The following is a 26,114-nucleotide window of genomic DNA, read 5'->3' on the forward strand; positions in this document are numbered from 1 at the left end:
GAAAAAGTTGACAAAGGCTCCTGCAGTGTCTCGATCTTCTGAGGACATTCTACCCGACTCGTCAATCATTATTTAATAGTATTCCTAGAGTTATCTCAAAATACACTAGTTTACTAGCTTCCTATTTATTCCTTACTATTGATTCCAGGAATACCTCAAGTTAATTTTTAACTTCCTGGATTTGGTTCTGTGAGTCAACTTGTACTATCACGTTCTTACAAATGTCCATGTGATCCTGCAATTTGCAGACTTTACCCTCTAGAAACTCCACTGTGGCTTTAATTAGCTAATCAGTTTCCCATGAATAAAAGCCTTATATGCTTCCCAAACTGTGGTTATTGATGTTGAACCTAGATTGATCTAAAAAAAAAAAAAAAAAAAAAAAGGTCCTTGGAATCCCTTTTTAACATTCGTATAATCTCTTCCTCACCCAGGAGAACACCTATTAGTGTCCATCTGGGATGTGCACAAGGGCCAATTAGTGTGATATCTAGCTGTACGGCTGAATGATCCGAAAGATGGCAAGGCTGATAGGAGGCTTCCACTAGGTTATTTCAAATCCTTGCATCTATCAGAAAGGAATCGATTCTAGAGGCATGACCAGATGTTTTGTTCCAAAAAGTGAACTCTTAAATCTGCCCCATTCTAATTCGCCAGGGGTCAATCAGGCCAACATTCTCCATTATCTTATGTAGACAATTTTTCATCCTGATTGTGCTGACATTTGGTCTATGGGTGGATCTATCTAGGGTGGGGTTAAGCAGAACATTAAAGTACCCTCCAATAATTATCAGATTCTTAGCTCTTTCTGACAGCTGCTCATAAAGCTCCATAAGTGGGCCAGGATCATCCACTGGCTCCATAATAAGAAACCAGGGTAATCTGCTATTCGCTATCAACCACCTCCCCCTAGGGTCAGCTCTTACTTCAGTCAAACAACCTTGAACCTTGTACTTTACAATAATTGCCACCCCTTTCACATTACAAGATTGATTAGTGCAAGCAAACTGAGAAATCCATCTTTGCACCTTGGGAATGTTCAGCCACACCTCGTATCTTAAATGTGTCTCTTGCAGGAGAATATTCTGGTTGTCAGATAGTCTTAAAAATTCTAAAATTCTCCTTCTCTTGCTACTTTCTCTAAGTCCATTCACATTCCAGGTAAGAATTTTGAGTTTAGAAGTGACCCAAGACCCCGTCATCCTATTTCAATTCAGATATTTGCTTTCTGTCCAACCGGAGAGTTGTGTTAAAAAATGAGGACTCTTCTATTTTTTTTTTTGTCCCATTTTTTTGCTCCCCACCCAGTGAAAACTTGACCAAATCATTTTAATACATGCCGTCCCAAAGCAACCCTTCCCCAACCCTCCCTGGGGAACCCTCCTGTTGATCATATGGGTGGTCCATCCTACCCTTGAGCACTGCCACTCTGAGGCCTGCTAGCCCTCACCTTTTATCTGTTCAACTAGTGCCACGACTTCTTGGGGATCCCTCATATTATACATTTTATTTCTACACATTACTCTCAGGGTAGCAGGGAATCTCAGTAGTGGAGTAGCGCTTAAAAACGTAACCTCCTGCATATACTTCCTCAGCTCCCATCGTCGATCCTGAGTCGCCCCGGAAATGTCAGATCTTATTGAGAAAGTCCAACTCTTGTGCTTAAAACCCCAACTTTGAGAGCTTCTGTAAGGAACTGCTCCGTTACTCGGTATGATGCTAAATTAATCAGCACCTTTCTGGGTTTATCCCTATTAAGGTTCCTCTTAAAGGGATCCCAGTGAACTCTCCGTTTTTGCGGGTCCAAGTCGATGGACATGACAGTGGGGATGTGGGGGAACATGGCGGCCAGCTAGGTGTGCCGGCCGCTGGTCTCCTCCCTCCGAGAACGCTCACTAGCTCCCCTATCTTGTTTGTATGGTTGAGGGGATTTTTTTTGGGGGGGGGGGGGGAGGAGGAGGAAGGGGGAAGAGTCTGGCCTCCCGGTCGCATGGACTCATCCATATGAAATTGCCCGCACCGGATGGGTGTCCCGAGGCAGAGGGACCCCTCCGGGCGGGCTGAGTTCACACCGCACTTGCTTCCCTTGTTTCCCTCGCGGTGGCTCCAGGCAGCTTGGCTAGTCCACCAGAGCAGAGGTGCGGCGGCCAGGCTGTGTTTCCAGGGCACCCTGGGCAGAGTCAGCACAGGCTCATTCCTGGCTCTGCCTCGGCTGGGACAGAAGCTGGAAGGGAAGCTACCTGCATAACCTTTCCCTGTCAGTGGAAGTCAGGATCATTTTTCCAGGCCACCAAGGTTGAATATCTCTGTGTGACCCCCAGGCGTCCATCAGCCAGAACACGCAACAGGGGAAGAAATTCCATCTATCCAAGCCTGGTTTGGACCATCCGGGCCCTCCAATAGCCTCAATTTACTCACTATTGGGTGCTGGGGCAAGAAACAAGCGAACTGTTAAAGGTAAGCCCCCCAATTTACTAGTATCATCACTACTGCATCATTAGGGAGGGGTTCCTCTCGAGAGTAAGCAAGCACAGTCAACAAAAAAATGCCAAGGAGACTTACTACCAGGAGACAGAAAATTACCTCCTCACTTAGATCCTTCTTTAAAGTACAAGACCACGTCAGTCCCCCTTACCCAACAAAACATGTCTACCTCTTCAGCAAATACAGAGTCCATCTTGGCAGGGGCACCTTCTACGCCGTCGGATTTACTCCAAAGCTCAGTTAGTCAGGAAACAGGATTGGGCGTAGCTGGGGGGCACTGTATTATCACAGGAGGTGGAGGGTGTACGAAGCAGCACAACCCATACAGATATTTACTACAGTCATTATTAGAAGAGGTGAGAGATAAGTTTGCTATATCAGAGTCCAATCAGGCTAAAATTCAGGGGGTCTGTGATAGTCTTGACGCATAAATTACTAACCTGACAGAGAGATTAGGGGCCATGGAGTCCACTATTGGAGTGTTGCAGACGGAGGTGGAGTCTAATAGATATGAAGTTCAAGCTTTAAAACGAAGCGTGAAAGACTTGAGAGATAAATTAGAATCCCTTGAGAAAAACTGCAGGCGGAATAACCTTAGATTCTTAAATATATCCCAGAGAGAGTGGAAGGGGAAAAAATTAAAGGCCTCATTATAACGTTAATTAAAGAACACATCTCTTTTGATAGAAAATTCTTCATCCTGGCTGTGACAAATTTTGCTTTCAGAAAACCCAGAGCATTTGATGGCGCCAATATTGATTTGTCTATATGTATTACAAGTCCTGGTGTGGTAACAAGTGACAGATTTTTGATAGCTTTGTATGCCTGCACATAAGAAATATTGATTAGCCAACAGTCTGAATGTGGGTATACTGACAAACCCTGGTATCAAAGGCAAGCATCTACCATGGTCATACATTTGGTGAGCTTTATTGGCACCAACTTCAGGCCAAATAGGAGCACTTTGAACTGATCAGGCCGAACTGCTATGTTGAAATAGGCATCCTCCAAGTTTATTGATGGTAGAAAATTGTATTGCCTCAAAGAAAGGGAGCATTTCCTGTTTTAAGACCATTAGATATTTGTTTAGTTTTCTTAAATCTAAACATTGGAATGTTATTAAAATGTTCTGGAATAAAATGTCTGTCTCTGCCACTGTGGCATTAATTCTCCTGTATTCTTACAATATAACTGATATTTCTTCCTTTAACTTTCAGAGTTAGCTGGGAACCTCATTTTCGATAGACAGTCCAGAGCGGTTGGTGTAAATTCCAGATTGTGTCCTCTCTTTACTATTTCTAGCACCCGTTTGTTGAATATCATTTTCTGCCAAGATTTCTGGAAATATTGAATCTTCTACCCTACAAACATGGTCAATTGGGTAGAGGAAAGACTGGTGATGCCAAGTTATTTTGTTGCTTGGCTACCCCTGCACCTTGGTTTTGCTCTATTGGAATAGACTCGGTTGTTGATGCTGCTGGTTGCTACTTTGCAATGTACCATATGGTCTTGTCTGACGACTATGGTCACATTGAAAACATCTTCAATAACATCTCCTGCAGCCTCAGCACAATTTCCTGCAGGTATATATTTTGACAGTTAGAAGTATATCATCCATCTTCCTGCCAAAGACACAGTTACCATCAAATGGCATGTCTATGATACAGGTCTGTAATTCTGGCCTGAATGAAATACTTTTAACCATCCATATTATCTCATGAAAGTAGTACTGCCCACTTTTTAAAACAATCCATAGATGAATCATTTACAGCATCAATGAGGGCGGATAAGGTCATCTTTCCAGTTTTTTTAGACCAGCCATAGGTTGGCACTTGTCTTTCTCTTACAAGTTTGTGATGAATAACGCTATTTCAGGTCATAACTGGGGGCCATATCAGGAGTTAATTCCTGATGCATTAGCAATTTTTATGAAATTTACAGCCAGCACGTTGGCTCTTCTGCCCATAGAATCCCATGCCTTCTTTGTCCAGCAGAGCTGTGCAAGGTGTAGGGAGATTCCTGGACCGCCTTTGCACAGCCATGGACTTCACAAAGTCGGTCTTCGTCTGGTTCAAGAAGCATCTTAGTGAATGGTCTAGAGCTTTATACTTCTTGTCAGTTTTTGAATCGACTACCTGAAGTGTTGCTGGGTTTTTCATTGCCAATTTATGGTATTCCCATAAATGATCCAGAAAATGGTACTGGCCTAATAGACCTTGCCTTTTCTGTGAAATCAAACTGAAAACAAGATTTCTCTGAGGTATGCCTGAACAAATTAAACTTGCTGGATGGATGTTAATGAGAATATGAAATCTGTTGATGTCATCAGGAGGAGAATCATGTAGCTCCAGTACAGAACTTGTCTCATCAGGAGTCACAAAATCACCCCACTCTGGATCTTTTGAACACCCAGGACAGACATCATCATCATCATCCCTCATCACCTTGAGGGACCTTCCTATTAATATATGCTTTGTCATCCTCACTTCTTCTCATGTCTACTGAACTTGTTTCATCAGAGTATCTGTCAATCATCATTGTCATCTCCCTTGTCATGAGGACGTCTTGTATCTTCTGCTAACTCATACATAGGAGACACAGGGAGAGGCGGTGTAGAGGCAGGTTCCTTAGGAATGGGAGAAGGCATAGGTGGAACAGAATCAGTATGCAAAATCTTCATAGGAACTACTGGAAACATTTGAGTTCCTTGTTAACTTTATCGTTGTCTGAAATTAAAATGACATACTTTATGTTTAAGGGCACGATTTATAGGATGACGGAGAAGGAACCCGGTCATCCTAATTCAAGTAATACTATATGCACAGTGACTCAAGGGCAATCTCTCGCCCATCATCCCTGACATTGCCCTTTTCAAAGGATACTCGTCACTTCAGATCAACTGGGCTAAGTCTGGGGTGTTCCCATTAATAGATTTCTCTTCAGCACCCACAATGGAGTATACATCGCAGTGGAGCCCTGATGATGCCAAGTACTTGGGAATATGGCTTACCTACGACCTAAATGTTCTTATGAAGGGATTATTTCGCCACGCAGTTTGACGACCTGTGTTGATAGGTGGATCCGACTACCCCTCCCTATGATTTGGCAGATTTCTCTAATCAAAATGGTAGGTTTTACCAAGATTTCTATATCTATTTTCGACCATTCCAGTTTCCCTTCCGACATATCTCTTTAGCCAGCTACAACAAGTCTTGCTCGGCTTGGCTGATATGGGGCAGGGCCAAAAGAGAATTCGCTGAAAGATCCTCTTATGAGCATTAAGACTGGGTGGACTTGCTGTGCCAGATCTATGCATATATTACCTAGATACAAGCATACTAGCTGAAATACTGGACACCATCCCAACTGGCTGTGGTGCATGTGCAAAAGTGCCCATTAAAGTTGAACACTGCACATGCAATGAGGAATTTTCTACGATCCCCTTCTACTTATTGCTAATATTCAATTTCTCCTGCCCACCAAGGAAAAGGTAGTGAAGGAATTGTTATGACCTGCCGGACTGTCTACTCCAATACCTTTTTGATGGCGACACCTTCTTGCCCCTGCAAAAATTCTTCTAGCATCCCTCAAGCACTGCTGTGTCACCATGGATTGCGTTTCACTGCCTGGGTGGGTGTCACTCCTTACCGCATACATTGCTAGAGACAATGAGGGCCCCTCTATTTCTTTCTTGGATTCCACAGTTGTTTCCTATATTGCCAATATGCTCCCAGAGGCCAAACGAAGGAGGGAAGATTCACTGGGCCATCAAATATACAATACGATTTGGTCATGTTGTTTTGTGCAAGTGAAGGAGACACCATTTAATTATAAGCACAAGTTGATACAGTTTAAAAATATCTACACCAATACTATTATTCTCCTGAACGATTGTCTAAATTCAGTGGCGGTGTTCCATCCACATGTAAACAAATGTAGTTTGGCAAATCCATTATTCCTACATGTCTTGATCCTGCTCAAGAGTTCTGACATATTTGTGAGACTGTCTGCTATTCTAAGTGATATACTCAAGATCCCACTTGAATGCTCTCCAAGGATGGATCTGTTGGGAGATACTGCCGCTTTGCCTACGATGACCAGAAGCTTGACATCCAGTACTCCTGTCTTCGCCAAGAGATCAGTAGGGATGGTATGGATGTAATGGATACCATGTTACACCGTGGAACAAGTTTCTTTTTCTGTTCGGTTGTTGTTTTTCCTCCTAAATAAAACTTTAACAAAAAATGAAGAAATCTGAGATATGGGAGCCTCTGGGGGGAGCAGGAAGCAGGAGAGGTAGCACTTCATTCTCTGAAGTTCAGATTGCTTCAAATAAGGTGGCTGTTGGTAGGGTGTGGCCTGGACAGGCAAGATAACTGGCATGCTCGGCTGAGCTCCCGTTAGGCCTAACCAAGAGGAGCACGTCTGCTGGTGCTGACCTGCCCCAACTGGGCTCTTGTGGGGTCCCAGGAGTCAGTGAATCCCTGGGTCACGGGGAAGGAGTCAAAGGGGCCTGCAGAGGCTGCCACAGCTCTAGGAACATCTGTGCGAGCACGCCACCAGCAAGATGCCGGTTCCGGGCCTATGTCAAGGTACTGTATGGTGCTCCACAGGCCCAGGTAAGTATAAATGGAGTGGTCTCCCCTAGATTTCCGAGCCGGAGAGGCACCCGGTAGGGCTGTCCTCTGTCCCCCATCTTTTTCGCGATAGCTTAGACCGCTGGCAGCTTGGATCCGGTGTGATGCGCAACTCTGGGACTTTGACTGGTGAGTGGCGACAGAATATACGATTACCTTGGATCTGGATAACATCCTGCTGTTCCTCTTGTGGCCCCATGAGACGGGACCTCAGTTGATTCACATCTTAACCACCTTCAGCTCTGCCTTCGGCCTAAAGGTTAATTGGGACAAATTCCTCCTAGTTCCCATAAGGGGGGTATGGGGGGGGGTCAGACTGAAATATGCCATCTGGGGATTCCCATACACCGCCTTTGCTTCCTGTACCTGGGAGTACATCCTTTAGAATATGGGAGGACCCCAAGGGGACAGGATGCTGATGGGGATGATGTTGGCCAAAAGTGATACAGCCAAACACTGGAGGTCCTCAAGCAGGAGGAACGGTGTGGACTGGTTAGCAAAGCTGAAGGAGAGAATGTATACTCTGTGTGGATGTCCCATCAAGTATGACAGAGTTTGGGGCAAATGGTGGGCCTACTATGCAGTGGGAGGACATGGCTGAATGGAGTACCATTAACCATGCCAAATATGGTAACTGGGAGTCTAATCGGGGCGGCGGACCTATTGGGAAGGTTTTATATTTACTGTGTTGATTTGGAGAGAGGAATGCTGGCTGTGTTAAAAATCAACAACACTGTTCTTTTTATAAAAAAAAAAAGTGGATGTGGTACTAAACAGGCATTGCTGTGATTTATGGCCACTTAAACACTTACCTTTCATTTAAGATTATAGGGGAATCCCTGCTTGACGACGGGAATGATTCAAGCATGTGAATATATAGAAGATTCAGTGCTGGAGAGATAAAAGAAATTGCATGCAGAAGTAGAAAACCTGGGGCCAGACACTGCATTTTTTTCATACCCAAAAGTATTCATTATCATACCACCAAGTTAGTAGATGTAACATGTTCAACCAGAAGGCAACAATGCATTGCAGCTGCTTCCTCGGCACTGCACTGATAATCAATCAGACTCATTCTTAATAATTTGGATATCATTGGATATCTTTTGAAGGACAAATCACCAAATAGTCACAATTTTTAAGTAACTTTCTCAGAATTGTATATGTAAATGGGTGTTTTTTCTTCCAAAAATCACAACCATTCATATTCACAATAGACACTAAGGCTGTCAAATCTGCATTTTGTGACCTGAAGATGTTAATCAAGAGCTGATGAAATTCAAAGAGGATTGAAGTTTTTCTCCTTTCTCTACAGTAGCTGTTTACATGTTAGCATGTAGTGTCTAGGCTGTCACACCTACTGATCAATACTCATCAAGGGGATACAAGTTCCAGTTAAGAGGCTTGCCAATTCATGTCAAATTATCACACAGTATTGCTCAAGAGCTAGGTCTCTAATCCTTCACACTTCCTGAAGAGAGAACTCCAAAAAAGCACAAAAACTGTCAAAATGCTTAAAGTGCCCTAAATTGAGACCCAATGCCACGAGATGCCTAACAAGAAACCATTCTGTTCCCACCTACGCTCCTGCTCAAAAGAATGCCAGATGCCTTCAGAAGGCTTATTAAATATTAAACAAACAGGTTCAATAATTAAATTATGCCTCTTAGTTCAAGATTAGCTCCGCTGTTACACAAGGCTCATTCTGAGAACAGAAAAAACAAGAGCAGGTACATTAGGAAGAAGCAATAAGAAGTGAGCCGCTAAGAAAGGAATAAAAGAAAGGAAAAATGAAAATGCACAGTGTCTAGCAGCTGAGAGGTACTGTGAAAAAGGACCATTTGAAGCTACCTGTAAGTGGAATGCCTAATATAAAAAAACACAAACATTATGATAAAGCACTCCACTATACGATTAACACGTACACGCTTAAGAGGCTGAAATATGTATTTCAGCACCATACCTTTTCCTTTCCAGGCATCAAAAGCATCCATCATGTTCTTTAACTCTGCTGGTGAATAGTAGCTCCAGATATACTGAACATTATTTCCTGCTTCTCTAAGCGAACACATTGAAAAATAAATAGGTTAATGACATCAAAGCACAAAAATGAAAATAAACAATTGTTGACAAAAATTTCTAAGAATATTTCTTTACAGTTCTTTCCTCAATGTATTCATTTGCTTGATGCACTGATTTCCCACACTTTTCTATTGTGCTGTAGACAAAAAGCAATATTACAGAAAAGAAATGTAGCTGCCTAGAGAACCTCACGCATCTTCACTAGCAAACATGCACCATCTGGTAAAGATCTAGTACATGAGAGATGCCAGAATAAACCACTGACACACCCAGAGGGTTCTGTGCCTTTAGAGTACCAGTGGCGGTGTCTGGTACCATTGACTGGGTCCAACTGTTTAGTAACGATGAGCTCCATCTGCCTTTTTGTTTTGGTTGATTCCTAATCATAAAAGTTCCCTTCTCAGTGTTACATGGTGAAGCCCTATGATAAAACTATTAGTGGTAAGCCTGATTTGTTAAGTGTTTAAAAAATAAGTAATGCCTTTCTTTGTGTATCATATTATAAACTGCTCTTTTTCTTACCTTCAAATTTAAACCCTACTGTTCTATCAAAACACCACTGGCTAAACACAGATTCTGAGAAATATTTCTGGTGCCATAAACTCCTAGGAGTACACTTTGACTTAGTGAAGTACAGAAAATATAGTTATCTAGCAAGGCTGAAAGTGATGTTCTGGGGGACCAAGAACAGCAGCCTTTCACACAAGAAACAACTGGGTAACCACGGACAGGCCCAAAGCAGCTAACACCAGATTTCAGGTGTATAGAGAAGATACTTTTAACAAAAGAGGCGTTGATGACAAATATGGATGTATAATCTTCAAGGTGCAGGAACTTAATGACTGTAGACAGAAGACGAACATCATGAGAGGTTGCTTTTAGATAGTATAGGATGGTGGTCAAGTACCTTGCTGCCACTTTTGTGAATAAGGGCCAGGTGGACTGTATGAGAGTGGAAAGAGGGTTCAGGGATTATTTTCCCGCATGAATGATTAAATTGTCACTGTTAAGTCTGATTTGTGAAGTGATTATTGTGTATATTGAATGACATCTGATTTCCATACCCAACGATGGACAGGAGATCTTTGGTGCAGTATTCGCCTACTTGGTTTACCTTTACTTTTGTTATTTACCTTGAGAATGATCTCTTATGTAGTAATTAGTAATGACAGCAGCAAAGCTTTGTTTGTGTGTGATTTTTTTAATTTTGAGAATGGGCAGGAGTGGATGAGAGCACTGCTTTTGCTGACACCAAATTCATTGGTACAGAAAAGTTCAAAACCGTTTAGGTTTGAACTTTTACAAGGAAAACAGGCATGGTATTTCCCCAGGTCTGAAGAGAAGTGTTCAGAATAGAGAGAACTGAGTGAAGTTAAGAAGTATAGGGAGAGAGTGGTTAAGTGTAAGTGTTTAGAACAGTATTCAATAATTATTTCGCTATTTTAGATAGTTGTTCATTGCACAGGAGCCAGAGGGTAGCAAAATGAACAGGAAATGTCAAGTAGTCAGTCTTGTGACGTGAGTAGTGACAGTATATGCAGGGCAGAAATAACAAGGTCCAGTGTATTGGTTTTGTTAAGGGTTTGATCTGTCTCTGGTACCGATGACAAAAAGGAAATGCATGCATTTAGCACCGTAATAGCAAAACTATGTGTTAGAATGAGTGATAACTGGGTGTGAGCAGCTTAAATCACAGACATCAGCAAAAATGTTTTTGGTATAACAAGGTGGGCAGTTTTGCAGTATGTTTGTGCAAGTCTCTGACCTGCAAAAATATTTACCCTGCAGCTAACTTTTAGCAGACAGCTCATGTATAGCAAGAAACAGAAGAATGGAATAGACCGAGATACAAAGAAAAGTCTTACAGACGTTAGGACAAGTGTAAGAGGTGGAAACTCAGGAGCACTAACATCAGCAACATAAGACTGAGGAGCATGGTTATGTGTTGAGCATGCATAGTGTCCTTCCCAGCCACAACATAGGCTTTACAGCATAAAAACATACAGCAGACCATGAGATTAACTGAACCTGAAGGCATCTTCAAGGGAATGATTTCAAAGGTATTGTATGGCACAAAATTGAGTACACTTCCTATTCTAGGTCATGGCGAAGAGATCCACAAACTGAAACCCCAATCTCGAGAAGACCGCCTAGGTCACTTCATGGTCTACCAGTGAGAGGACACTGAGGGCATCTGAGATATGGAGCACTAATAGAAAACTCCCAGGATAGAAGTATGTAGTCTAACAGAATCTGGATGCTGCCCTTCGAGTTATAAGGGAAAAACTATTTCAGGGCAAGATAGCTTGCCATCAGTTTGAGCACATTTATGTGCAGCCATTGCTCTGACATGGATTAAAGGCCCCATGCTGTCACGTTACCAAGATGAACACCCCAGACTAGCCAGAAGGCATCCATGACCCTTCAACATGTTGTATTGGTCTGTCTGCTAGTGCAGATACTGATCATAAACAGGATGATCAGCACCCAATCTGAGAGACTTCCTTGGTGTTCCAGACACTGCCTCCTCAGATACAACTAGAGGGCTCTCATCCGACATCTAGCACGAGACAGCAATAGGAAGCAAAAAGCCACAAGGCCTAGCAGGCACAAGACCTACAGAACTGGGGTCTGAGCTTGAGTTGGACACAGAATCATTGCCTACAAATCCTCAATTCTCTGAGGAGGAAAGGCCTGCATATCAGTTGTGTCAAACACTGGCTCGATAAAACTCAGCTGATGTGTGTGAGCAAGGTGAGACTTCTGGAAGCGGATGGTAAAGTCCTGGTTGTAAGGACAGTCACAGTCCACTGGAGATGGCACCAGCAGTGGGGACTCTGCTTTTGCCAGCCAATCATCTAAGTAACACATGAGCCTATGGACAATATAAATTGGGGTGGGAGGGTAGGGAGGGGAATGTAAAAACGCAAACTGATAGTGTTGGGACCACCACCATGAACCTCAAGTAGTGGCTATTTGCAGGAAGAATCAGAAGATGAAAGCACAAGCTCTAAAAGTGCAGGGACACCATAGAATCACTCAAGTTCAAGGCTGAAAGGACCTTGCTCAAGGACAGCATTTGGATGGAGCTCTAGGACAGGGCTCACTGCTTCCTCCTTCTTGGGGACCATGAAATATAGGGGGTCAAACACAGTGCTTCCTTCCAGAGGAACCACTTCTGTGGCTCATTTGCAATGTAAGGACTTTTGTCTCTAGTACTGCGGTGTGCACTGGCAAACACACTCTGAGGGAAGTGGAGTGGCCTGGAGCGGAGGCCAAGAAAGGATTAAGTGTAGCTCAAAGTGGTCAGCTTAATAACATAGCGGTCCTACATGGTTTTCTCCCAAAGGGTGACAAAATGGGTTACCCATCCTTCCACTGGAAGGTCATGTTGAGAAGGGGAGGTGCCCAATGGGTTTTGAAGTGGCTGAGAGCCTGGGGAGGATGGTGGGGATTGGACCTGTGGCTGGTGGTGACACCCCTTAGATCTACCCCTGCCCTGTAAGGAACTATATAGTTGCTGCACTGTTTCAACAGAATGAGACGTCTGCCTTTACTGAGACTCTACAGCCCTAAAATATCATGTAATAGCAGATAATGTTGGTGGAAATATGCTGCTGTTCTTTAGGTGTTCCAAGAGGTAGGCTGTCTTCTTACTGAATAATCGCTCGCCATCAAATGGTATATGCATGTGCTTAGCCTGGACATCTCTTGAAAACCCAGTGAGTCATCCAAGCATGACAACCTAGCTCACAGCTGTATCCATACACCAACCAATTCTGTACAGTCAAGCCCACCCTTTAGGATTTTATTTAAACATCCAAACCATCATTCACCAGGTCAGAGAATGGCTTGTTCATGTGGTTAGGCAGGCTGATAACTAAGTGTCGACAGAAGCACAAATGATTTGTCAAAATTAGTTTCCTAGATTCCCTGTCTGGGAGAACTGCAGGAAAGGACTTGAGAATCTGCTTTCTTGACAATGTTTGAATACCAAGACTTTCTGTTGACAAGTGTGGGGGGGGCAAAAAACGTGGGTCACCAAGGACAGGTCTATGGTATATGGCAATCTTTCTATGGACCAATGACAGAAACAGAGTTTCTCCCATGCAGACATAATAGCATCCAGGAGTGCTGAATTAAATGGAAGCAAGTGTTTTGTCGATTCTGCAAAAGTTTCAAGATTTCAGTCAGAAGGTTAGATTTTACTTCCAACTGAAAGTCAAATCACTTCAATGGCTTTCACAACCTTCCAAACGACTGTTGTAAAAGATGAAAGCTTGCACAATGTATGGTCACAGGTGCAGAAAATGTCACCTTCTGGTGAGTTTCCAGGCCGCTGCATTTTGCGAGCCTAAACAGAGACGAGCATCAGTATTGTAAAATGGCAGGAGTTTTTCAGCCCGAGTAATCCTCCAACTGGCCATAGTACATATCCTTGTGAAGGCATATGAACCTGAACTTAACCTTTTCTCCAAACAAGCAGACCTCTGGGAGGCATTCACAATAGGGTTCATCATTTGAGCTGACCCTTTCCTTCTTTTTTGTCCCCTGGATACCTTTACTTTTCAGCAACTTAGTTGGCACCAGCTCTGTGGACAGTGCCATGTTTGGCTTTGAGATCAGTGCTGAAAAAGGGCCAGAGCTAATGGGGACAGCATACTAGCCGGATAGAACTTCACCACAGATGTTAGGTGTGGCGTCAGGAGGGGTCAGTTGACAAGCCAGCAAGAATGGACCACCCTCCTCCACTTCAGTAGTAGCCCAGAAGGTTGCACAGCTGTCTTGATGAGATCCAGTTTCACTACCTGGAAAGCCTCCAACTGCACAGGGTTGGCTGAAATGCAGAAAGGCTCTGTTCTGGACATCATCAGCATGGAGAAATGGGGAGAGGGCTGAATGGCATGACAAGGAAGAGTGTAGGGTCCGAAAAAAGCACTGAGACTCCGAACAGTCCTGCGAATGGAACCATGCCCTCGGAAAAGAAGGAGCTTTCTCTTTCTCAGACTGAACTCGGAGAACACCAAGTTCATCATCTTCGGCTCCAACGGATCAGCATGTGACGCCTCCTGGTGGCCTGCCACTCTGAGATCTGCCCCAACGACCACCACTCGCGCACGCAACCTCTGCTTCATACTGGACTCATCGCTCTCTATGACCCAGCAAGTCAACGCCATCTCATCCTCATGTTTTAAACACCCTTCTCATGCTTCGCAAGACCTTCAGATGGATCCCCGTTGAAACCAGAAGAACGGTCACCCACACCCTCATTAGCAGCAGACTGACTACAGCAACGCTCTCTACGCGGGAACAACAGCCAAGCTCTAGAGGAAACTTCAGCGCATCCAGAACGCCTCAGCACGACTCATACTCAACCTCCCTCACCACGAACACACTTCAGCCTACCTCAGAGACTTCCACTGGCTCCCCGTCAACAAAAGGATCATCTTCAAACTCCTGATCCACGCTCACAAGGCTCTCCACGACGCCGGACCTGCCTACCTCAACAAGCGTCTCAACTTCCACATCCCGACACGCCAGCTCCGCTCCGCCAACCTCGCCCTCGCGACCGCCCCCCGCATCCATCGGACCACAACCAGCGGCAGATCTTTCTCCCTTGAGATCCTATCAGATGAGTAGCACGCTTAACAAATTACTGGTTGATTGATTGGTTTCTGATGGTACTTTTTGTGCATTTTGTTGTGGGAACGATCCACGATAAGTGACTTCCCACTGGTAAAGGACATCCCCTTGGCAGTCTCTCTGCCGACCTTAGCCAAATAAAACCTGGCCTCCTTCTTCCTGAGTATATGGAGCTGCAAGAGTTGTATGCTGTATCATCATATTTGTGCCCTAGGCACCACATACAGTTATTGATTAAGATCCAAAAGGGACATCTTGTAGCACCCTTTTGAAAGGCTTAAAGCCGGAGGCCCTTTTTTGGAGACATTTGACTTAGTCACTGTTCAAAGTAGAGACATTTTCAGTAAGACACCAAGTCACTGAGCCCCAGAACATGTCAAAGAGGTACAGGAAAAACAGAAACGGACATCTAATATACTCTGTGACAACATGTCCAGAGGCGGGACTCTGCTGCATGGCGCCACCTGGCAATGCTGGAAAATCCCTGGTGTGGAAAATGTTTTCTGGTCTGACATTTAGAAGAAGTATTCATATGGTAAGGAATCTGTGGGAAGATATATCCATCAGAATACCAATACTTCTTAATCAATGGTGTGTTACATTTGCATTACTTCACTGGTCTTTGTGACTAAATAAATATAATTAATATTTTGCAAGTGATTAGAGAGTAAATGTTTAAACTGGCCTCCAGTTAAATTAATGTGCCAAGAGTGCTAATCAGGTCTTACATTTATAAGACCATATGTAACATTCTAAGTGGTACACAGGTTACAAGACTTAAGAAGGAGTGCGGTGGGATAAGTGTGATTTATTAAAAGTGGTTATAGATGGGTATTTGCAAAATAGGTGACAAAAGTAATTCTGGCACTGTAGGAAGAAAAAGAATGCAACCTGGACCAGCAAACCTGACAAATAAATCTCCCTTAAAAATAAAGATAAGCATGAATTCAGGATGATTCAAAGAACCAAAGAAAAATCTCAACATGCATGTTTGAAACGTGCAAAATGCAGATTAGATATCAAGAATAGGGAACACACTGATACATATTAATGCAGGTTGAGGATTAGGTTTACCTCTTGTGAACACTTTTACTGTGAATCTTTCCTCCTAGCTGGCTATGTATTGCATCAGTACCATCCTCTTTAGTGGCATAAACTCCAATAATTTTGCTCTCGCAGCTGGCACCGCATGTGTTGAGATAGTGCAGAACCCACACTGTCGGTTGTGTGCACAGTAAATCATATGAATCACAGAACTCTGATAAAACCTAAAAAAAAAAAAAATAATAATAATAATAAATGCAATGTGTGTGCAGAACAAACAAAAAATGGATGGTGGGGTGGCGAATACACAAAAACATGAATGGCCCCAGCATATGCCATGCTCTAGTCACTAACAGGGAGGGACTTTGAGAACTTGTCTATCTTCGCCCCAATAGGAAGGTTCAACAAGCTCCAACAGAGAATCATCATTTTTTACACCAAAGCATTATCTACAATATTCTTTTTCTTTTACTGGACCAACACTTAATTAGTTACTATACTATGATCTTTTTGTGTGTATGATGTTCTAATGAATTTTCCCTAGAACTAATTTTCTTAGGATACAGAAAACAATTAATTGCTGACCTTTCCTAACGCTTTTTTTTATACTTGGTAATAAATCTGCCTGCATATTTCTAATCTTTTAATTTCGGACTGATTTCCAGACTGAATCTGGAACTTTGTTTACAACAGCAGTTTCCATTTGAAGCTAGGAGGCACCACTGGCTTCAGTTGCAAATCTACACACATCCACCAGATAAGAATGTGTGAAGCCATGAAAGCACCACTGGCATTTGTGGTTCAGCCCAGTTTTCTGTGCTCCAATAAAGAATTTAGGAGAAGAAGATAAAGCCAACTAAAATAAAACAATTAAGGAGGAGGAACGGATGGACAGTGATAAATCTGTGGAAAGAAATTAACTATTAAAAAAGACATTTGACTGATGGAGACATTCCACGTGGACTCTTCATCGCTGAAACACTTATCAATAGGTGTAGGAAGTTGGCTCTGTATGTGCTATTTCAAAGTAAGGAATAGCATGCACAGAGTCCAAGGGTTCCCCTTAGAGGTAAAATAGTGGTAAAAAGAGATAATACTAATGCTCTATTTTGTGGTAGTGTGGTCGAGCAGTAGGCTTATCCAAGGAGTAGTGTTAAGCATTTGTTGTACATACACATAGACAATAAATGAGGTACACACACTCAGAGACAAATCCAGCCAATAGGTTTTTGTATAGAAAAATATCTTTTCTTAGTTTATTTTAAGAACCACAGGTTCAAATTCTACATGTAATATCTCATTCGAAAGGTATTGCAGGTAAGTACTTTAGGAACTTCAAATCATAAAAATTGCATGTATACTTTACAAGTTATTGACAAATAGCTGTTTTAAAAGTGGACACTTAGTGCAATTTTCACAGTTCCTGGGGGAGGTAAGTTTTTGTTAGTTTTACCAGGTAAGTAAGACACTTACAGGGTTCAGTTCTTGGTCCAAGGTAGCCCACCGTTGGGGGTTCCGAGCAACCCCAAAGTCACCACACCAGCAGCTCAGGGCCGGTCAGGTGCAGAGTTCAAAGTGGTGCCCAAAACACATAGGCTAGAATGGAGAGAAGGGGGTGCCCCGGTTCCGGTCTGCTTGCAGGTAAGTACCCGCGTCTTCGGAGGGCAGACCAGGGGGGTTTTGTAGGGCACCGGGGGGGACACAAGCCCACACAGAAATTTCACCCTCAGCGGCGCGGGGGCGGCCGGGTGCAGTGTAGAAACAAGCGTCGGGTTCGCAATGTTAGTCTATGAGAGATCTCGGGATCTCTTCAGCGCTGCAGGCAGGCAAGGGGGGGATTCCTCGGGGAAACCTCCACTTGGGCAAGGGAGAGGGACTCCTGGGGGTCACTTCTCCAGTGAAAGTCCGGTCCTTCAGGTCCTGGGGGCTGCGGGTGCAGGGTCTCTTCCAGGCGTCGGGACTTTAGGTTCAAAGAGTCGCGGTCAGGGGAAGCCTCGGGATTCCCTCTGCAGGCGGCGCTGTGGGGGCTCAGGGGGGACAGGTTATGGTACTCACAGTATCAGAGTAGTCCTGGGGTCCCTCCTGAGGTGTTGGATCGCCACCAGCCGAGTCGGGGTCGCCGGGTGCAGTGTTGCAAGTCTCACGCTTCTTGCGGGGAGCTTGCAGGGTTCTTTAAAGCTGCTGGAAACAAAGTTGCAGCTTTTCTTGGAGCAGGTCCGCTGTCCTCGGGAGTTTCTTGTCTTTTCGAAGCAGGGGCAGTCCTCAGAGGATGTCGAGGTCGCTGGTCCCTTTGGAAGGCGTCGCTGGAGCAGGATCTTTGGAAGGCAGGAGACAGGCCGGTGAGTTTCTGGAGCCAAGGCAGTTGTCGTCTTCTGGTCTTCCGCTGCAGGGGTTTTCAGCTGGGCAGTCCTTCTTCTTGTAGTTGCAGGAATCTAATTTTCTAGGGTTCAGGGTAGCCCTTAAATACTAAATTTAAGGGCGTGTTTAGGTCTGGGGGGTTAGTAGCCAATGGCTACTAGCCCTGAGGGTGGGTACACCCTCTTTGTGCCTCCTCCCAAGGGGAGGGGGTCACAATCCTAACCCTATTGGGGGAATCCTCCATCTGCAAGATGGAGGATTTCTAAAAGTTAGAGTCACCTCAGCTCAGGACACCTTAGGGGCTGTCCTGACTGGCCAGTGACTCCTCCTTGTTATTCTCATTATTTTCTCCGGCCTTGCCGCCAAAAGTGGGGCCTGGCCGGAGGGGGCGGGCAACTCCACTAGCTGGAGTGTCCTGCTGGGTTGGCACAAAGGAGGTGAGCCTTTGAGGCTCACCGCCAGGTGTGACAATTCCTGCCTGGGAGAGGTGTTAGCATCTCCACCCAGTGCAGGCTTTGTTACTGGCCTCAGAGTGACAAAGGCACTCTCCCCATGGGGCCAGCAACATGTCTCGGTTTGTGGCAGGCTGCTAAAACTAGTCAGCCTACACAGATAGTCGGTTAAGTTTCAGGGGGCACCTCTAAGGTGCCCTCTGGGGTGTATTTTACAATAAAATGTACACTGGCATCAGTGTGCATTTATTGTGCTGAGAAGTTTGATACCAAACTTCCCAGTTTTCAGTGTAGCCATCATGGTGCTGTGGAGTTCGTGGTTGACAGACTCCCAGACCATATACTCTTATGGCTACCCTGCACTTACAATGTCTAAGGTTTTGTTTAGACACTGTAGGGGTACCATGCTCATGCACTGGTACCCTCACCTATGGTATAGTGCACCCTGCCTTAGGGCTGTAAGGCCTGCTAGAGGGGTGTCTTACCTATACTGCATAGGCAGTGAGAGGCTGGCATGGCACCCTGAGGGGAGTGCCATGTCGACTTACTCATTTTGTTCTCACTAGCACACACAGGCTTGTAAGCAGTGTGTCTGTGCTGAGTGAGAGGTCTCCAGGGTGGCATAAGACATGCTGCAGCCCTTAGAGACCTTCCTTGGCATCAGGGCCCTTGGTACTAGAAGTACCAGTTACAAGGGACTTATCTGAATGCCAGGGTGTGCCAATTGTGGATACAATGGTACATTTTAGGTGAAGGAACACTGGTGCTGGGGCCTGGTTAGCAGGGTCCCAGCACACTTCTCAGTCAAGTCAGCATCAGTATCAGGCAAAAAGTGGGGGGGTAACTGCAACAGGGAGCCATTTCTTTACACAAGCCCCCCCCAGCCTACAGGCCAGGAGACTCAGCCCAAGCTGGGAGAGTCTTCCTAGTCTGTCAGGCGAGGAAGAGTAGGAGAAATAGGCTGGTTAGTTGCAGGGCCTACTCTGCCTTACATCCTTCTGTTCAGGTCATTCCCTTTGGGGAACTGACCCACTTCCACAGTGATAGGACCTAGTCTGAATTGCCTCTTGTCTGCCTCTTCAATGTCTCCACCCATTCTTTCTATTTTGGTCTTAGAGGTGTCCACCTCTGCTAACCTTATCTTGGCCAGGGTCACCCCTAGCTTACCCAGAGAGGTTACCCAGAGCTGGAGTAACCCCACCATGACCAATAGGGTCAGGGGGCCTAACTTGCTATTTGGCATGGGGTCAGACCACCATGCTAAGGATAGTGCAGCCATAAAGGCTAACACCCAGCAGAGGCCACTGACAGCTGTCAGTGCCCAGAACCACACCTTTAGCTCTTCACCTAAAAGGGAAGGGGCTAAGTTACAGGCTTCTTTGGGTTCAGGTTGCCTGTCTGCTGTATTGGAGTGGGGGGTTACCACATCTTGTAGTAAGCACCCTTCTTCCACTCTTTCTTCTGTTAGCTGAGGAGCCACCCACTCAGGTTTAACAGTTGCCTGACTAGCCAGGACTTCTTGTGGGTCAGGTTGGACTTTATCAGGGCCATTTTTGGAGTTCTCCCCTACTGGAGCAGAATCTCCTTGGCTTGCTGTAACCTTGGCTAAAGGTTGTCCACCCTTCCTACTCTGTTTTCTTTTCTTCTTCTTCTGGGGCCTGCTTGCATTTACTGCAGAGGCAGGACTTCCAGAATCCTTGGGAGAGGACTGGCACTGGACCAGTTCCTCTCTTGGGCTCTGACTAACCTCTGGGTAGTCATTTCCAAGGAGACAATCAAGGGGGAGGTCTGTACTGACTACTACCCTTCTCCAGCTAAGAGTGCCACCCACTTCTATGGGCACTAAAGCCACAGGCCTCTTAGTGACCCTGTCTAGGCTAACTCTTACCCTGGCAGTCTCACCTGGGATGTACTGGTTTGAGAGCACCAGCCTGTCATGCACAATAGTGTGACTGGCACAAGTGTCTCTCAGGGCAGTGGTTGGGATTCCATTCACCAGTAGGTGGTGGAAGTGTCTACTTCCCTCTGGAATCTCCAACTCACCTGTTGGGCCCTGTTTCCAGTTGAAGGCTAGGAAGACCTCCTCATCTGAGGAGTCATCTCCCATGGCTACACTGGTTACCCCTGGAATTTTGTTCTGGGGTTTGTTTTTGGGACAAGAAGTGTCCTTGGTGTGGTGCCCAGACTGTTTACAGTTGTGGCACCATGCCTTAGTGGCATCCCAGTTCTTACCCTGGTACCCACCTTTGTTTTGGGTTGTGTCTTGGGGCCCACCCACCTGTTCTGGTTTTTGGGGGCCTACAGAGGACTCTTTTTCTTTGTTTCTAGTGTCACCCACTTTCTCCTGGGGAGTTTTTGTAACCCCTTTCTTTTGGTCACCCCCAGTGGAAGTTTTGGTTACCCTAGTCTTGACCCAGTGGTCTGCCTTCTTTCCCAATTCTTGGGGAGAAATTGGACCTAGGTCTACCAGATACTGATGCAACTTTTCATTGAAGCAGTTACTTAAAATGTGTTCTTTCATAAACAAATTATAAAGCCCAACATAGTCACACACTTCATTTCCAGTTAACCAACCATCTAGTGTTTTTACTGAGTAGTCTACAAAATCAACCCAGGTCTGGCTCGAGGATTTTTGAGCCCCCCTGAATCTAATTCTATACTCCTCAGTGGAGAATCCAAAGCCCTCAATCAGGGTACCCTTCATGAGGTCATAAGATTCTGCATCTTTTCCAGAGAGTGTGAGGAGTCTATCCCTACACTTTCCAGTGAACATTTCCCAAAGGAGAGCACCCCAGTGAGATCTGTTCACTTTTCTGGTTACACAAGCCCTCTCAAAAGCTGTGAACCATTTGGTGATGTCATCACCATCTTCATATTTTGTTACAATCCCTTTGGGGATTTTTAGGATGTCAGGAGAATCTCTGACCCTATTTAAGTTGCTGCCACCATTGATGGGTCCTAGGCCCATCTCTTGTCTTTCCCTTTCTATGGCTAGGATCTGTCTTTCCAAAGCCAATCTTTTGGCCATCCTGGCTAACTGGATGTCCTCTTCACTGGGGCTATCCTCAGTGATTTCAGAGGTGTTGGTCTCTCCTGTGAGGGAACCAGCATCTCTGACTATTATTTTAGGAGTCAGGGTTTGAGGGACCCTGTCCTCCCTAGATAGGACTGGTAGGGGGGAATTTTCCTCCAAGTCACTATCCTCTTCCTCTGAGTTGCCACCCTCAGAGGGGTTGGCCTTTTCAAACTCTGCCAAAAGCTCCTGGAGCTGTATTTTGGTAGGTTTGGGGCCCATTGTTATTTTCTTTATTTTACAGAGTGACCTTAGCTCCCTCATCTTAAGATGGAGGTAAGGTGTGGTGTCGAGTTCCACCACCGTCACATCTGTGCTAGACATTTTGCTTCTAAAAGTTGGAATACTTTTTAAGAATCTACAACTGGTTCTAGAATCTAATTCAAACTTTTACAAACTTTTAAACTCTAAAAGAAATGCTAAACAGGATCTAACACAAGGCCCTAGCAGGTCTTTTAAGAATTTAGAAAACTTTTCAAATTGCAAAAATCAATTTCTAATGACAATTTTGGAATTTGTCGTGTGATCAGGTATTGGCTGAGTAGTCCAGCAAATGCAAAGTCTTGTACCCCACCGCTGATCCACCAATGTAGGAAGTTGGCTCTGTATGTGCTATTTCAAAGTAAGGAATAGCATGCACAGAGTCCAAGGGTTCCCCTTAGAGGTAAAATAGTGGTAAAAAGAGATAATACTAATGCTCTATTTTGTGGTAGTGTGGTCGAGCAGTAGGCTTATCCAAGGAGTAGTGTTAAGCATTTGTTGTACATACACATAGACAATAAATGAGGTACACACACTCAGAGACAAATCCAGCCAATAGGTTTTTGTATAGAAAAATATCTTTTCTTAGTTTATTTTAAGAACCACAGGTTCAAATTCTACATGTAATATCTCATTCGAAAGGTATTGCAGGTAAGTACTTTAGGAACTTCAAATCATAAAAATTGCATGTATACTTTACAAGTTATTGACAAATAGCTGTTTTAAAAGTGGACACTTAGTGCAATTTTCACAGTTCCTGGGGGAGGTAAGTTTTTGTTAGTTTTACCAGGTAAGTAAGACACTTACAGGGTTCAGCTCTTGGTCCAAGGTAGCCCACCGTTGGGGGTTCCGAGCAACCCCAAAGTCACCACACCAGCAGCTCAGGGCCGGTCAGGTGCAGAGTTCAAAGTGGTGCCCAAAACACATAGGCTAGAATGGAGAGAAGGGGGTGCCCCGGTTCCGGTCTGCTTGCAGGTAAGTACCCGCGTCTTCGGAGGGCAGACCAGGGGGGTTTTGTAGGGCACCGGGGGGGACACAAGCCCACACAGAAATTTCACCCTCAGCGGCGCGGGGGCGGCCGGGTGCAGTGTAGAAACAAGCGTCGGGTTCGCAATGTTAGTCTATGAGAGATCTCAGGATCTCTTCAGCGCTGCAGGCAGGCAAGGGGGGGATTCCTCGGGGAAACCTCCACTTGGGCAAGGGAGAGGGACTCCTGGGGGTCACTTCTCCAGTGAAAGTCCGGTCCTTCAGGTCCTGGGGGCTGCGGGTGCAGGGTCTCTTCCAGGCGTCGGGACTTTAGGTTCAAAGAGTCGCGGTCAGGGGAAGCCTCGGGATTCCCTCTGCAGGCGGCGCTGTGGGGGCTCAGGGGGGACAGGTTATGGTACTCACAGTATCAGAGTAGTCCTGGGGTCCCTCCTGAGGTGTGGGATCGCCACCAGCCGAGTCGGGGTCGCCGGGTGCAGTGTTGCAAGTCTCACGCTTCTTGCGGGGAGCTTGCAGGGTTCTTTAAAGCTGCTGGAAACAAAGTTGCAGCTTTTCTTGGAGCAGGTCCGCTGTCCTCGGGAGTTTCTTGTCTTTTCGAAGCAGGGGCAGTCCTCAGAGGATGTCGAGGTCGCTGGTCCCTTTGGAAGGCGTCGCTGGAGCAGGATCTTTGGAAGGCAGGAGACAGGCCGGTGAGTTTCTGGAGCCAAGGCAGTTGTCGTCTTCTGGTCTTCCGCTGCAGGGGTTTTCAGCTGGGCAGTCCTTCTTCTTGTAGTTGCAGGAATCTAATTTTCTAGGGTTCAGGGTAGCCCTTAAATACTAAATTTAAGGGCGTGTTTAGGTCTGGGGGGTTAGTAGCCAATGGCTACTAGCCCTGAGGGTGGGTACACCCTCTTTGTGCCTCCTCCCAAGGGGAGGGGGTCACAATCCTAACCCTATTGGGGGAATCCTCCATCTGCAAGATGGAGGATTTCTAAAAGTTAGAGTCACCTCAGCTCAGGACACCTTAGGGGCTGTCCTGACTGGCCAGTGACTCCTCCTTGTTATTCTCATTATTTTCTCCGGCCTTGCCGCCAAAAGTGGGGCCTGGCCGGAGGGGGCGGGCAACTCCACTAGCTGGAGTGTCCTGCTGGGTTGGCACAAAGGAGGTGAGCCTTTGAGGCTCACCGCCAGGTGTGACAATTCCTGCCTGGGAGAGGTGTTAGCATCTCCACCCAGTGCAGGCTTTGTTACTGGCCTCAGAGTGACAAAGGCACTCTCCCCATGGGGCCAGCAACATGTCTCGGTTTGTGGCAGGCTGCTAAAACTAGTCAGCCTACACAGATAGTCGGTTAAGTTTCAGGGGGCACCTCTAAGGTGCCCTCTGGGGTGTATTTTACAATAAAATGTACACTGGCATCAGTGTGCATTTATTGTGCTGAGAAGTTTGATACCAAACTTCCCAGTTTTCAGTGTAGCCATCATGGTGCTGTGGAGTTCGTGGTTGACAGACTCCCAGACCATATACTCTTATGGCTACCCTGCACTTACAATGTCTAAGGTTTTGTTTAGACACTGTAGGGGTACCATGCTCATGCACTGGTACCCTCACCTATGGTATAGTGCACCCTGCCTTAGGGCTGTAAGGCCTGCTAGAGGGGTGTCTTACCTATACTGCATAGGCAGTGAGAGGCTGGCATGGCACCCTGAGGGGAGTGCCATGTCGACTTACTCATTTTGTTCTCACTAGCACACACAGGCTTGTAAGCAGTGTGTCTGTGCTGAGTGAGGGGTCTCTAGGGTGGCATAAGACATGCTGCAGCCCTTAGAGACCTTCCTTGGCATCAGGGCCCTTGGTACTAGAAGTACCAGTTACAAGGGACTTATCTGAATGCCAGGGTGTGCCAATTGTGGATACAATGGTACATTTTAGGTGAAGGAACACTGGTGCTGGGGCCTGGTTAGCAGGGTCCCAGCACACTTCTCAGTCAAGTCAGCATCAGTATCAGGCAAAAAGTGGGGGGGTAACTGCAACAGGGAGCCATTTCTTTACAATAGGCGAGCTGAGGACTGGAGCAGATCATATGACATAATTATGAAGGAATACCTTAGCAAAAAATGCTTCTTGTATGAATGAAATCCGAATCTAAACATAAGAGCCTCGTAAATGTGCACTGAGAGGACTGCAGCGCAACTTGAAAAAAACTACTAAGCTACAACCCTGGCCAAAATGGATGCAGTCACTCCCCAGCCTTCCGAAAATTACATTTAAACAAAACCTTGGCTGGTATATATTTTCCTTGCACTGGTAAAGGTAATACACAACTGGCCAAAAATTCTAACATTTTTGGTTGTTTAAAAGTAAAAACGTACGGCCTTTCTTGTTATCAGGTCTCATCATTCGATAAGCCAGGAAAGGAGGACCAAAGAATGGTTCTTTAGAAAACAGAAGGGAAAAAGCAATCTGTATGATGTGGAAGTACCAGATGGTCTGAAGCTATATCTTTACCTTCATCCGTAAAATATGCCACTGGCCACCTTCCAATCCTCACTTGTTCATAGTGAATTGTTAAAAGGAAAAAAAAACTACAAAGATGTGAAGAGCACAAATGGAATAAGCTGCTGCGGTCTGCATACAGAGTCACATTTTGTATATGGAATTGTCTGGTTGAGGGGGCCTAACCAAGAGAATGAAAGAGGTAGGGGGTCACACTGTTTGCATCCTCTTTCACTCTACGGCCATCAAACTGGCTTAAACATCAACTGAAAAAAAACAGACAAGCATAGACAGGCATGCCTTCATACAGCCATGTTCATAGAGCTGAGTACAGGGTCTATCAAGACTTGATTTTAAAATGTGCTTTGTACTTCCTTGCTATCTTAAACTAGCACTTAATGGATCTCACATGTGGTCTGGTATACTGCTGGCTCCCAACGTCGCCATCTACCAAGTGTGTTGGTGTACCTGGAGAGCAGACAGAAAGCATTACTAGTTCAGCGCAGGATACCTCAAGAAAAAGTTACTAACCGTTGGTTAACACCTTTTCTGGTAGAGAATATGGTTCCCGCAGATTTCTCATCTTGTGAATTTCCCCAGGTGCCAGATTGGATCATGAAGAT

At 45.3% G+C, this 26,114-nt stretch overlaps 1 protein-coding gene across 1 annotated transcript in view; it reads right to left on the reverse strand.

Annotated features, from left to right (window-relative positions):
• The window catches only part of KCTD18 (potassium channel tetramerization domain containing 18), a 122,017-nt gene that overhangs the window by 66,859 nt on the left and 29,044 nt on the right, over positions 1-26,114 (reverse strand). Inside the window, exons 6-7 of the mRNA XM_069225773.1 lie at positions 15,921-16,114; positions 9,085-9,179 (exon numbers count right to left, since the gene is read on the reverse strand). Coding sequence (XP_069081874.1) covers positions 9,085-9,179; positions 15,921-16,114 — 289 coding nt within the window. The remainder of the gene's footprint in view (positions 1-9,084; positions 9,180-15,920; positions 16,115-26,114) is intronic.

The sequence above is a fragment of the Pleurodeles waltl genome, chromosome 3_1 (genome assembly GCF_031143425.1).
Source record: "Pleurodeles waltl isolate 20211129_DDA chromosome 3_1, aPleWal1.hap1.20221129, whole genome shotgun sequence".
Classification (NCBI taxonomy): domain Eukaryota; kingdom Metazoa; phylum Chordata; class Amphibia; order Caudata; family Salamandridae; genus Pleurodeles; species Pleurodeles waltl.